This window comes from Uloborus diversus, chromosome 3 (genome assembly GCF_026930045.1).
Source record: "Uloborus diversus isolate 005 chromosome 3, Udiv.v.3.1, whole genome shotgun sequence".
NCBI classification, from domain to species: domain Eukaryota; kingdom Metazoa; phylum Arthropoda; class Arachnida; order Araneae; family Uloboridae; genus Uloborus; species Uloborus diversus.
This window is the reverse complement of record NC_072733.1, coordinates 73,909,830-73,922,923: the sequence shown is the minus strand read 5'-3', so window position 1 is coordinate 73,922,923 and position 13,094 is coordinate 73,909,830. Positions and strand designations below refer to the sequence as shown.

Below are 13,094 nucleotides of genomic sequence, written 5' to 3'. Positions count from 1 at the left end.
TTTTTATAACTGAAGTAGTTTCCTTCAAAATGGTTATACTTCAGATAAAAAGGCCCTATGCTTGGAATGAACAAAGATAATAAATTGCAAACTACCAAACAAATGTAGCAAACAGCCTTTTCATAGGTGTGAAACGTTTTACGAGACATAAAGCAGATGCTTACTGTTTTTATTTAACACTTTTTGTGTTTCACAGTATTTATCTTTGAAATGATGTTTTAAAGCAGGTAAGTTTTTTCTTTTAAACACAAATATAATTTAAGCTTACTTATCCATCTTTCTGAATAAGTTTCGATGGCATTTTAGCGCAGATATATTTTTACGATTTTTTCGTACAAAAATGATCTTCAGGAATACAATTCCCTTCAACTTACTTAATCACCATTCAGAATAAGTTCAGTGAGATTTTGCACTGAAAACATTCACAATCTTTGCACTCAAGCATGATCTTAGTAAACATTTTAACAAACTTACCCAACCACCTTGTTGAATAATCCAGTTTCCCAAGTCTCTCTCCACACAGGTCCCCACTACTTGTACAAGGCCCAATACGAATTCAGGATGGCCCAACTTGACGCAATCTACTGCCAAAGCTCCAGCCATTGCATAGAGAGCCACAATTCTTCCCCAGGAAACTCTTCCCTCTCGAAATAGCTCAGCAGCAAGAGCATGCAATAGGTTTTGAACTCCACTTTCGGAGGGAAGTGAATAAAGTCCAACGTTTTCGATGACACTTTGAAATAATTCTGGATGGGTACGTTCCATCTCCATACCCAGTTCTCGTAACTCCATGGCTACTTCTGCAGATGCCCATGGAACAGAAGAAGACAGTACGCTGACGCTCTTCAAGCGTTGCAGGCCTAATTTCTTATGCAGTAGAGCACAGCTTCTCAATTTCGCTCTGAAACATAACATAGAATTATAAATATAAAGTAAAAGAGCTCATTAAAATTCCCATCATGAAAGAAAGTGAGGATTTCCTTCAGTGATAGTTTGTTAGAAAGCGTCAAATTTCATTGTAAATAGTGAAACACTTGCCAAAAATTATTGACCGGATTCTAAAATTAATGTTTTCAAAGCTATAGATGAATAAAAAAAATTGAATCGTGTAACTCCGGAAGCATGAATCTTTTTTTTTTTTTTTTTTCTGAAAAAAAAAAAACACTTTTTTCACACATATTGCAATATTTAGGTAGATTAACGACCAGAGAGTGTCAAAGAGTTTCAAAATGGTACCCCAAATTGATAAGCAAAACAGAAAAAGTTATTCAAACTCATATCTTTTTGTAGAGCGCTATGTGAATTTTTCCTAGACTTTCTTTTTGTGAAGATGCCTACTTTTGCAGCCATACACTTCAATTGATACACAAAATTTTGAAACATATTCAATTTTTTTTTCATTTGCAAATATGAATACTCAATGTTTGATTTCTTTATCACATGACAATCATGACAAACTACAAGGCAATAAAACTTAAACTTCAAATTTGTGAACTAGGTACAAGCAGAACCTTAACGAACACCTTTACCAGACTCAGAACACGCCACCTGAAAGGGATGAAAATTCAAAAATATGAAACTACAAAGTACCCACTCTGCAGAAACGGAGAACCTGATACAGAACTCTCACAAGAACATATTTTCTCCTGCCCTGCCATTTCGGTCATCTTACAACAAATTAGAGTTTGTCGAATAACAAAAGGCATTCAGCATCTGTCAGTTGTAATTGAAAAAAAAGTGGCATATTCTTGCTTACTTCCGTGTATAAATTATTTTAATATGTGTTGTAGTTTAGAAATAAAATAATACGATTAGTCTTTTGCGCTAACCCTGTATAAGTCAACTGCATCATTCGTTAGACAACTGCATAGTTTATTCATTACTACGGATTTTCAGCTTTCTTGAGCTCTCCACACCTTAAACCACCAAAGAGAGATTAGATATTTTGAATATTTATTTTATAAATGGTAGATCACATTGATATAATACATCTATTAGATATTTATTGTTTACATGATAGAGTATCGTTTCACGAATTAAGCGATTAACCTTAAATTATAAAAACATCTCTTTGAAGAAAAAAATGGGTTTACTTAAACTCTCTATTTCTGAACTTTGTTCACCCTTAGGATTTCATATGCATAAGCGTACAACCCTTTCATGCCGCTTGTTCACGGATATGCCTTGCTTATTTTCAAGACTTCTCATTGTGCGTGTGTTTGTGAGTGAACCATCGCCTCAGTAGCTGTTAATATGGAATTCCATTTTTGCGCACACCTTAAGTTGGGGAAGAGCGAAATATGAGTTCAAAAATAGCGTGCTTACAAATATTTTGCTCAACAGTTACAATAAAACTAGAAATTGACAAAATGCTTTCCAGCATGTCTTTGGCACATCGCTCTAAATATTTCAGTCAAAACATTATTTTCAATTTGTTATTACCGCCAAGCAAACTTCTCATTAATTGTCAGACATAAAATAATGTGTTTCCATCTCGGTTTTAATAGAACATCGTGAAAATATAATTGCTGGTATTACATGAGAAACAAAAATTGTCTAGAATATTAATAATGTGGCCACGAAATTGTTGACTAACAGGTAGTTTTCTGAGAAAGTAACTGATATTTCAATTCAAAAAATTATAATAATACGGCTCATATGACCAGAATTGAAATAAGTAGTTATCACAGAGCCAAACGAGCCTACTTTCCCAACATTAATTTTCTGATATTAGCGGAGGCGGCTAAGAATGCGGCTTGGTGGAGGAAGTTTTGGTCATCATTCCACCTTAGGTAAAAGACATAGACATAAATGATGGACTTAAAAAAGACGTAAAGAAACAATAGATTCTGATTTCGAGAGAGAACACCTTAATAAAGCATAGAGCCAAAGAACTTATTGCAATAACATTTAAATCAACTATTATTGACTGGTAAAATAACTTTTAATTACATTTCTTTTTTCATTATAATATTTCAAACGAGACACCGAAAATTTAACTTTTTTTTCGAGAAGGGGGGGGGGGCAATTTTTTTTTTTTTAATTCCTACATTTTGTTCTCTTTGTAATACGGTAATAAATTAATGTCATCCATTGTTGCCAGCTTAAAGAATCAAATCACATAATCCACATAGCATTCAAAGTGAATCACTGATTACATTAACCACATTTTATTTTCTTTCTAATGTAGTACTTACTATAGTCAATGCACCAAAACGGGATATATGTAGTACTACAATTTATTTTCTTACAGGGGAAAATTCAACAGCAAGTGTTAGTGTATATTATTACCATAATACATCTTTCCAAGCGGATTACCTATTCTTCTAACAACGGTTTACTTCCTTTATAATGCAGCATCCTCATATATATAATAGCCAATTCACTAATCGAGTAACGCTCTGTGACGTCACGATACTAACAATCACTATTTTATTCACTTATTTAATTTTCTCACATATAATTATTAATTAATTTTTTTTTCATTCATATGTTTCATTTTCCTTTCATTTATTCATTCATTATTTTATTCACTCATTCGTTTGATTAAAAATATCTTTAATAATTAAATAGAAAATATTTAATTTGAAAAATATTATAGATTTTTCACTTTGCCCCTTTAAAAAAAAGTGAAAATTTGTCACTTTTTTTGGAGATATAAATTTATTGCCAAAAAGTAATAATAACGATGTTTCAATGGTCGTTGAATAATAAAATATATTGTTCTTTCTTTATATGCCGAAATTTTCAGAACAAATTTCTAACTTGTTCATTTTAAAAAAAAGGAAGTTATGTTAACTATTTCATTTTGTCCCACAATACCCCTACTTTAGTGAGAAATGTTGCAATGTTGCTAATGAAATAAATTAATAGGTAATTCATGCCATAGATATGTTTTATGATATTAAAATATTGTTATCAAGAGCAAATAAAGAAAAAAGGAAACTGGTGACATAACGAAAAAATGAAAAAGCGAGTGAAAAAAAAAAACAGCCTATACCATCAAAGCATAAATTGTTGTTTTGCAGAAACAACTAACAGCAGAACGAGCAGTCGAGAAAACCTATATCATGTGCTTATAAATAAGATCTGCATTCAAGAAGCTAAAATGATTTTTATGGGTCAATTTTCAAAAAGTGTAACTTTTCTGTCATTGCCTTTTAAAGTAAAAACTTTAAGGAGCAATTCATTTAACAATGATTTTTAATTTCATCAAAAATATATCTATTTATATATGCAAACATGTTTTTAATAATAATTTTTATTTTAGTATATTTTTTGTTCACAACATGTGAATTCTCACCTCCGTAGCATGTCACACACCTTGTGTGATTGTTTACGTTGCTTAATAACTTTTAATTAAAAGTATATACTTATTCATTGATTATTCCTTTCATAAGTGTCTCAAATTCTAATTGTTTAAGTATATTTACTTTTTAATATTGTGTTTCAGTTCGTTTTGCTAGGATAAGAAGTCATGTTACACAATAAATTCTCACCTCCGTTACCTAAAAACAAAATGCTATTCCTCATTAACACGTGGCAGTAATGACATTACATTTTATTTTCCATGATACAAGGGAGCCCCCTTATTTATTTTCAGCCATAGTTGAAGTTGTAAGATTTTTGTCGGAAAAAAAAATAGATTTTGCTTTAAAAACTTAATGTGGTTATTCTGACTTCTCACCTCCGTGCACTTGAATTTCAAGGATGTAAATTAATATAAGAAAAAAGAAGTGAGCATGTTTTCATATGCGTAACATGTGCAGATTACAGCAGTGAAGAAAAAGCAATTTTCCCTGAAAAATGTATCTATTAGGACCATATTTAAAAGACCTACCAAAATTATAAATTGCCAGTATATCCTCAAATTTACTAAATACTATTTTTTAACATACATATGAAACTGCAAATTAAGCCGTACTTTAATTAAGAGAGCTTAAATATTATATTCCCACTAATCATTAAAATAGCTCATTGTTTGCACAATTAATGAAATTGCTACTTTGATATTAAATTGGCCTCGATTTTTAAATTTTAAATTTTTTTTTTATTTCTATGAACAAGGCATTTTTTAATTTGTTTTTATTTATGAGTAAAATAATTGGAACTTAGCTGGGTCATTGTTTATGGTTACTTCTAGTAGGTAACACTTTCATGTTAGAACGAAAAAAAAGAAAAAGAAAACAAAAAGTTTCGAAATTGAAAAAATATTTGCTTTCAAAAGTTACGTTTTCTGGAGAATAACCCTTATATCAATGCAAGTTTTTGTAAAAATATTGAAACGCAATTGGTAACAACAACACTCATTGAAAAATATTATTCCAGGAAAAGCAGTTCCTGAACTTGGTAGAAAGTTAATTAGGATGCTAATTTTTAATATTTTGAGCACTGCGGTTAAAGAAAGGTACCTTTTTTTCGCCGTTAATGCTCCACGAAGAAAATGTCCTTCAAGCATTTAAAAGATGTCTTTTGAAGTATTTGGAATTAATGAGGAGGTTAAAAATAATAGCAAATCAGAATAATATAGCTCTCCAACCGTTACCATAACATTTTAAGGAGAAAAATGCAAAACATACTTATACATACAGGGTCTGACAACCCCCTGCTGCCAGGTACTCTCTGCGATTTAACAAATATCCTGCCAACTAGTTCTTTCAGAACAAGATTTTTTTCAGAAGCCATTTTGCATTGAATTCTTCTATAAATGCTGATAAATAATTTGCCAGGCGCCTGAAAGTTTTTCATGGCTCCTATGATCTTACAATTTTGTCAGTCACCGCATAGATAATTTATAAATTAAAAGAATAAACCAGAGAGATATACAAGCATTGAAAAAAAAAAAAAAAAAAAAACATTCACTTAAATTATTCAACTTTAACTACTCAATTCCATCTTATTAAGTTTTGGTGTACCACCATAGAATGAAACCTACACTTCTGGATCTTTATTTATTAGATAAGAAGATTTATTAAAGAGAGAAATAAAAGAAGGGAGAGATAAAAATGTGTTTCCCTTAATTCCATAAAATATTAAAGCTTATTTTTATTTCTGACTTCCATTTCTCCCTTATAATCTTAAAATACGTGTCAATCATATAAACTGAAAGTACAGTAGATATATACATTTTTTATCTTTTTTTTTTTTTTTTTTTTTTTTTTTTTTTTTTTGAGCCTGTTATGTGAAAACATAATAGGTTCGATTATAAAGGGATAGATAAGCGTGCGTTTTCTTCATAGTAATCCAAGTATTTTAATTTCTGAATGACAAAACTCTAGAAACAATGTGTCTGAAAAACTATAATTTGGCGTTGCTTTACCTCAAGTATTTGCCACAGAGACTTTTGGCCTGTTCGACCACCAGCTGTTGGGTTTGGGAACTCCGCCATCCGATGAGGCGGTTCGCGACGGCTTGGCTGAGTTTTCTGCGGCGCAAGGCGGCTTGGTTGTCGGCAACGGCGGCATAGCCCGACAGGGAAAGACTAGGACACATCTCTCTAAGGCGCCGCGGCGGAGAAACAGCACTAGCTGGCTCGGAATCAGAGACCACGTGATCATTGCGCGCCAACAGGTGGCTACAATGCGCAGGGGGGAGCTTTGGCGACTACAGGAAAAAGCGCAAAAAAAAAAAAAATAAAAACTGCTGCTATATCAATTGATAAACAAAGCACCCAAGGAAGAGCAATCAAGGAAATTGAAATTTTATGCGGCCAGACTTTAGTCTAAAACCATGATGGCGGAAAAAAAATCATGTTTCCTTAAGAAATAGCACTTTATATTACAAAAATGTTGAACACTAAGACATAATCTCCATATACAGTACAGGTTATAAGTTTATAGGAAAAACAAAGTTAATAAGCATAATTTTGCTATATTTCCGGTCCGTAATACTAGGACTTTTAGAAAAGTATCAAACTTTTTTTTCTGTCTGTAGCGTTTGTCGCAGGCAAATAGAATTTGTCTCAGTTAGTGTGTAGAGCTGTATTTAAATTTTGTAATTTCAAGAAAAATGACGAACGACTGGAGCAGCTCTACTGCATCAAATGCTTCCAGCCACGTGGAAACCAGTTGAGAGATGCGAACGATTTTCGATGACGATTTCAGCACATTTATAGCACTTGATTTTGACGTTTTTGGCGGAAAAACTGACTTCTGTCGTTTAACAGGCTTCTTATACTCCTGATATAACTTCTTGTGACTTCTGGCTACACCCTAAACTCAAGAAGCGATAGAAATGTTAGTGCTGCTCCAGTCCTTTCGTAATTTTACTTGAAATTAAAGAATCCGTCGAAGGCCCTACACTTTACGTGAGTCAAACTCCGTTTACCGGGATTGACGCTATTGACGGACGGGAAAATAATTCACGCAAGCGCAGAAAGGTTTCAAATCGGCTTATTCAAGTGCGTTTGATTCATATTAATCAGAATTTCACCCTTCAAAAAAGGTCGGATACTTTTCTAGCAGACTTTGTATTAGGAGCTTCGTCATGGTGTGTATGCCATGCTAATAAAGCTAACGTGATTAGTTTCCAGTTGTTCAGTTTACTATTCTATGATTTAACTGAATGTACTGGACAGGTTTCACAGATCGATATTGAACATCAAGACTACGACGACCCATACCATCCAGTTTGCCAAAGACCCGCTCATCTTACTTTAAGGGGAATAATATATGAAAGCCGGTTACTGTAAGCAGAGGGTGAACCAGCATTGGGTATCGTGTTTACTAGTGCAGAAGGCGCATTTTTAAATCTTCACAATTCACTTCAAAAAAGAAGCATTTCGCATAAAACAAATGTAAAAATGATAATAATTTTCTTTTCAAAGTCATACCCACTAACTAATGTTCAGTGAATGGCTTAAGATAAGTTTGTCTTGGAGTTGAAAACACGATACCCTTAAGACGTATTCAGTGGTGCTAAGAATAGTTTTTCAACTTCAAAATTGTCACATTATAGCTTTCAGAGAAGACGTCAATTCAGTCACTTATAGGCTAGCACGTTGGTAGAGGCAATGTGATAACCGCGCAGTCTAATCAGCAACGAATTATTAAGGGTAGTTAGCCAACAGTGCCTCAACGTCCTCCGGATCCACATATGCACTAATATAACTGAACAGTCAATAAAGTAGACACATCTACAACAGCGTACCAAAACTTTTTCCGATGGTATTTAAAAATTATCATTCATCCAGGGATATCAAAACATAGCATTCTTCCATAACCAGTTGCCCTGACGTCACAAGCAGGAGCATTAGATATAGGGACGAGTTTTAGAGCATGCGCACTCGAGAGCATGTGCGGTCAGAACAGCACGAGTCGTTGAGATTAGACTCAACGTTCTCTTAAAATCTGAACGTTTACTCGTGTTCCAAGGTACTGTAATGGTTCACAGATATGTTGATGAAATTCTGCAGTCAGTGGTACTGCCAGTACTATCAAGCAGACTTGGTGTCATTTATTAACAAGGCACGCTACCAAATACTGCACGACTCTCCCACGATGATTATGAATAATGTTCTGCCAGATCAATGGTCAAAAAAAAAAATAAATAAATAGTATGCTTGTAGCATGTTCAAAAAGCAGCTTCGGCCATCTGGAAATACTTCCAAGTAAATTGATTGACTTCTGCATTTACCGCAGAGAGACATCAATTAGTTACTTTATTTTCTAACGAGTAGGACTTGTTAGCAGCTGAGACGGAAACATTTCATAATTCTTTTTATATGAAATTAGAAGTTTATCGAAATCGGAATCACAAAAGCATTTGTAAATGGGATAATGTGACAAAACATGTCAACTAGTGCTTCAGTGACGGCAAAACCATTAATAATTGGTTGAGAGAAATGGGGCAATGATCACGGCGACCCTTGTACCAGTTACCATTTGCCTCCGTACACCTACAAGTCCATTTGCAGTAATGGCTGGTAAATTCGACCTGCAATCTCATTTACTGGAACAGAATTGTCTTTAGTGTGTATCGGAAGGGCTTGGTTATTCATATTTCTATTAAATGTACCGCTAGATTTTACATAAGAGGAATTGCAATATATTTTATGTTCAGCCTGTCAAAAATATTCTTTAGCTGCCATGCTGTACTATAAGCAGCGGGAAGTGCTACCCCGTGTCCAGATGTGTATTTGCGCTGAATTACTCCATTTTGAGCAATACAGATAGATGAGGCTCAGTTCTGGCAAGTAAAATTTTTTAAAAAGCTATCTAACAAAGGCACATTTTAGGCTTACTGTTGTTAACATTTAACAGTGTGGGAGATGTCATTGCTTTCTGAATTTGATGATGCTAAACAACTTTGTACTTGGATTTCTTTCCCAGTATTATTTTTTGCACCAGTGTCTAAGATAAGAGCGTTAGCTCAGAGTTTTGACGCTAGGTTGCGCCGCTGTAATAGCTACATTGTGTAGCACATAGCAACTTTACCCTACCTAGACCCTATTTTTATGACTATGGCTCTCGCTTTTCAGAGATTATTGGGGTGACAACGGACTTAGTGCATTGCTTCGTGTCCATACTTGAAGTGATTAATTTTGAATCTTTTAATACCTCTTTCATTAGAATTTTCTGACTTCCCAGTTGACTAAGAAAAATAATATTTTTTAATTTTTAACAAGACTTCTTGAAACTTCATGTTCCAATAAAGCATTTTTATGTCATTATCTCAATTAGTTCGTGAGTTTTTGAGTCCCGTAATTTATATCTAGTGAATACATTAGTTTTTACATATACTGGTTTTACATGATCTTTTTACAGCAGAGCTATTAACTTCGAGCGCAAATGCTTTGCACGGGTTCACTAGTTTATTACGTTACTCAGATATTTGTTATTTATGTATACAGTACAGTATCCATTAGCTGAAAAATGTGATTTCAGCTCAAAAATGTCATTTTTGCGTAAAATGGTACTATAATTGTTTTCAGATTTGGTGTTCATTAGGGTGGGCCAAAAAAAAAAGTTTTTTTGCTAATTTCCATTAGGATGTGAGGAAAAAGTGCCATTGTGGGAGCAAAGTACGCAAAAGAATGTTTTGATTATTTTGGACAATTTCTTGATCTGCCGCAATTGCGTTGAAGTTTCGATCAGATGTTGTTTTTTGATGTGTTTATCAAAATTATTTTAAAAAGTATTTTTCTATTTTCGATGGTAAGTAGTGCGGAAAAGGTACCATTGGTAACAATAAATTCCCATAGAAAATTTAAGGTGTGTGGTATAGTTTCTTCCTTTGTCGCAGATGCGTAGAAGTTTTGGCATTTTTAAATTTTTTTAATGTCTTAACTAACATTCTAGATAAACGTTTTAAATTTTGTCAAAAGGTTAAAATACTGATTTTGACGTATTTTTCTGAAATAATTACACAGGGTGTCCGAAAAGTCCTTGACACATTTAAACAATTCATAGAAAACCAATAAATTGTCGAATGAATTTGCGGTTTGCATCATAATACTTCACAGGTTCAAAAGTTTTTATGACATCTAAAAAAAAAAAAAAATGAAAAGGGGAAAAAAAGAAGAAGAAAAAAGGCATTTCGCAGCCAGGGTGTCAGCCTATGCTGTGCTTGTTATTCTTCGTTTAGTAATTTTGATTCCTTTTTACGTTTTCCCATGTCAACAAAAACGATTTAAAAGTAACTTTTAAATCGTTCTTCGGTCGACTCTTGAATATATATTTTATACACTGAAAATTTTGTGCTTCTGTCGTAAAAACTTCCCGAGAAAAGGTACATAAAAATTAGCAATTTAACATTACGCTCATACAGGATACCGATTTCCGTTTTAAAATAGCAACGGAAGCTGCAAAGGGCATCTTGTTTTGAAAAGTAAACTACTCTAAACCGTTAAACAATAAAGTTCAAGATTTAAAAATATTATTAGCGGTCATAATTACGCATAATGACCATGCTAAATTGAATCAGTTCAGCCATGCTTAATATTATTTATTACGAAAGATGGATTTTTATTCGCTGGTACTTCGTCACAGCTACTCAAACCCGCTAAGAATCACTCATGAACTATATTTGAATCATAAAAAGAATTTCCATGTGAGACACGATACTTTCCAGCCTAATTAAGTCAGCGAGAATTGTTAATCCATTCAGGTGTAGCTTGATATTCTGTTGAGCTCTGATACTTGATCAATGCAACAGAGTAGATTTTTATTCTCTACAAAATGTGTCATTTTTCATAACTTAAAATGAACTTCTTGCTGTGTTTGATTAATCTGACGTGTGCAGATAAACGGCAGTATCTGCAGAAATGGGTTTTCGAGATATTTGAAGAAACGCGTTTAGGATTCAATACTAACAGTAGGGAAATGTTGGAATTAGACAACTTTTTCGCGCCTTTTTTCAGCGGAAACCAAATCAGCGAGCTTGTACAATAAAGATAACTTAAAATAGATGACAAAAATGCAAAAAAATGAAAAGTAAAAAATCCTCAGTTACTGCCCTTTACTTGAACACGGTAGTAATATAATCAAGATCAAAACATTTTTTTTGCCATTTCTGTTTTCATATTTCCACTAAATTTTATATTGCTGGAAATGTAGTTTAAACTCGGAACATTTTCAAAAATACGGATTTATGAAAACGTTCAATGGAAATATGAAAGCGTTTCTGCTTTCATATTTCAACAAAAATTTATATTGTTGGCAGTGTAGTTCAAACTCGAAACATTTTCAAAATTATGGATTTATGAAATTTTTCAGTAGAAATGTGAAAGCGTTTCTGCTTTCATATTTCTACTAAGATTTATATTGTTGGCAATGTTCTTGTAGTTCAAACTCAGAGCATTTTCAATGAAACTGAAACATGTCAGATGTCTCAATGTCTCGTACTTAGCTTTCACCCTCATTTCTTTTTTTAAAAAAAAGAAAGAAAGAAAGAAAAACAGAAAGAGAAGAAAACATATATGCCTCATATTTATGAAGTAATTTCAAATTCTTTTCGATGATAAATTACGTATTTATGACAAATAAATTGTGCTGAAGTAATTGCATTAATTTTAGCTGAATGTGATGTTAAATTAGTTGAATCTTATGATTACTAATAGTTATGGTTTAGTTAACAGTTTCAACAGCTCAGAAAGTACACCATCTAAAATTTCCATTGACTATTTTGACGTGTACACACACACGTAAATATTAAGCAATATTTGCAATCACGCTATAGTACGCCAAACACACTTGAATTTTGCTTTACTTTTTCAATAATGTTTTTTTTTAATCAGAAACTAAGCTTACATTTATTCAAGAACTTAATTATTTCAGCTTTTTATTTTTCTTTGGAAGAGATTCCCGCATTGGAGCAGCTTATTTATTGATCCTACGCGAAATCTCGAGATATTAGTAGTATTAGTAAGTAGAAGATATTAGTAACCCTTAGAAGCATATCGCTATCACCCTGTAACATTCATGGACTTGCTTCTAATTACTGATATTTGCGGCTTCAGTGATGTGAACTTGATCGCATAAGAAAGAGATTTGGAGCCCTATACTGCTTTCTCAAATAAGATCCGTTCCTCAAGTCTAAACGCAGTTTTAAAAAAGGCCGTGAAAATGTCAAATTGTATAAAACTCAGTCGAAAGATACTTCGACATTATTTAGTAACACTCTGGCGTAAAATATATAAATAATTTTACTAAAATAGAATACCCATAACTTGAAAATGTTACTTGCAATTTTTCGATGCTGAATTTATCTACTACTGACATTGTCTACAATCTAGAGGTGTTGAGAATGAAACCTTCTGAGTCACACTTGAAATAGTCAGAAATTTCGTATTCCGTGGTAAAATTATTACATTCAAATGTATATGAAACTGTAAGCAATATAAAAAAAAAATCGTCGTACATTTTAGACACCATTGCTAAGTGACTTGAAGGCAAAATCTTTCATTCTTATTAAGGATGCAAAAAGATTACGCATGGCAAGCTGTGGATGTAAATGAAATGGAAGAAAGGAAAGCTAAAAAATAGTAAACTAATTGTTCAAAACAGCAAGGATAAGAATTGATCAGAGCCGTCACTATGTCAGAAAAGTAGGGGAGGAGGGATGGTATCAAATTGGCGACCCCCTTAGTTACTTCA

The 13,094-nt window shown here is 33.1% G+C and overlaps 1 protein-coding gene across 1 annotated transcript; it reads right to left on the bottom strand.

Moving 5' to 3' along the window:
- Positions 1-396: 396 nt before the first annotated feature.
- On the bottom strand, positions 397-6,532 carry LOC129218800 (bcl-2-related ovarian killer protein-like). Its single transcript, XM_054853122.1, has 2 exons — positions 6,320-6,532; positions 397-901 (listed from the first exon to the last, which is right to left on the bottom strand). The coding sequence occupies exons 1-2, from the start codon at positions 6,490-6,492 to the stop codon at positions 397-399; spliced, it is 678 nt and encodes a 225-aa protein (XP_054709097.1). The 5' UTR covers positions 6,493-6,532.
- Positions 6,533-13,094: the final 6,562 nt, after the last annotated feature.

Excerpts from the sequence above, each read along its gene's own strand:
- LOC129218800 (XM_054853122.1), bottom strand. The coding sequence starts at position 6,492 with ATGTGTCCTAGTCTTTCCCTGTCGGGCTATGCCGCCGTTGCCGACAAC. Across the intron at positions 902-6,319 it reads CTCTGTGGCAAATACTTGAG|AGCGAAATTGAGAAGCTGTG; the intron begins GTAAAGCAACGC and ends GTTATGTTTCAG.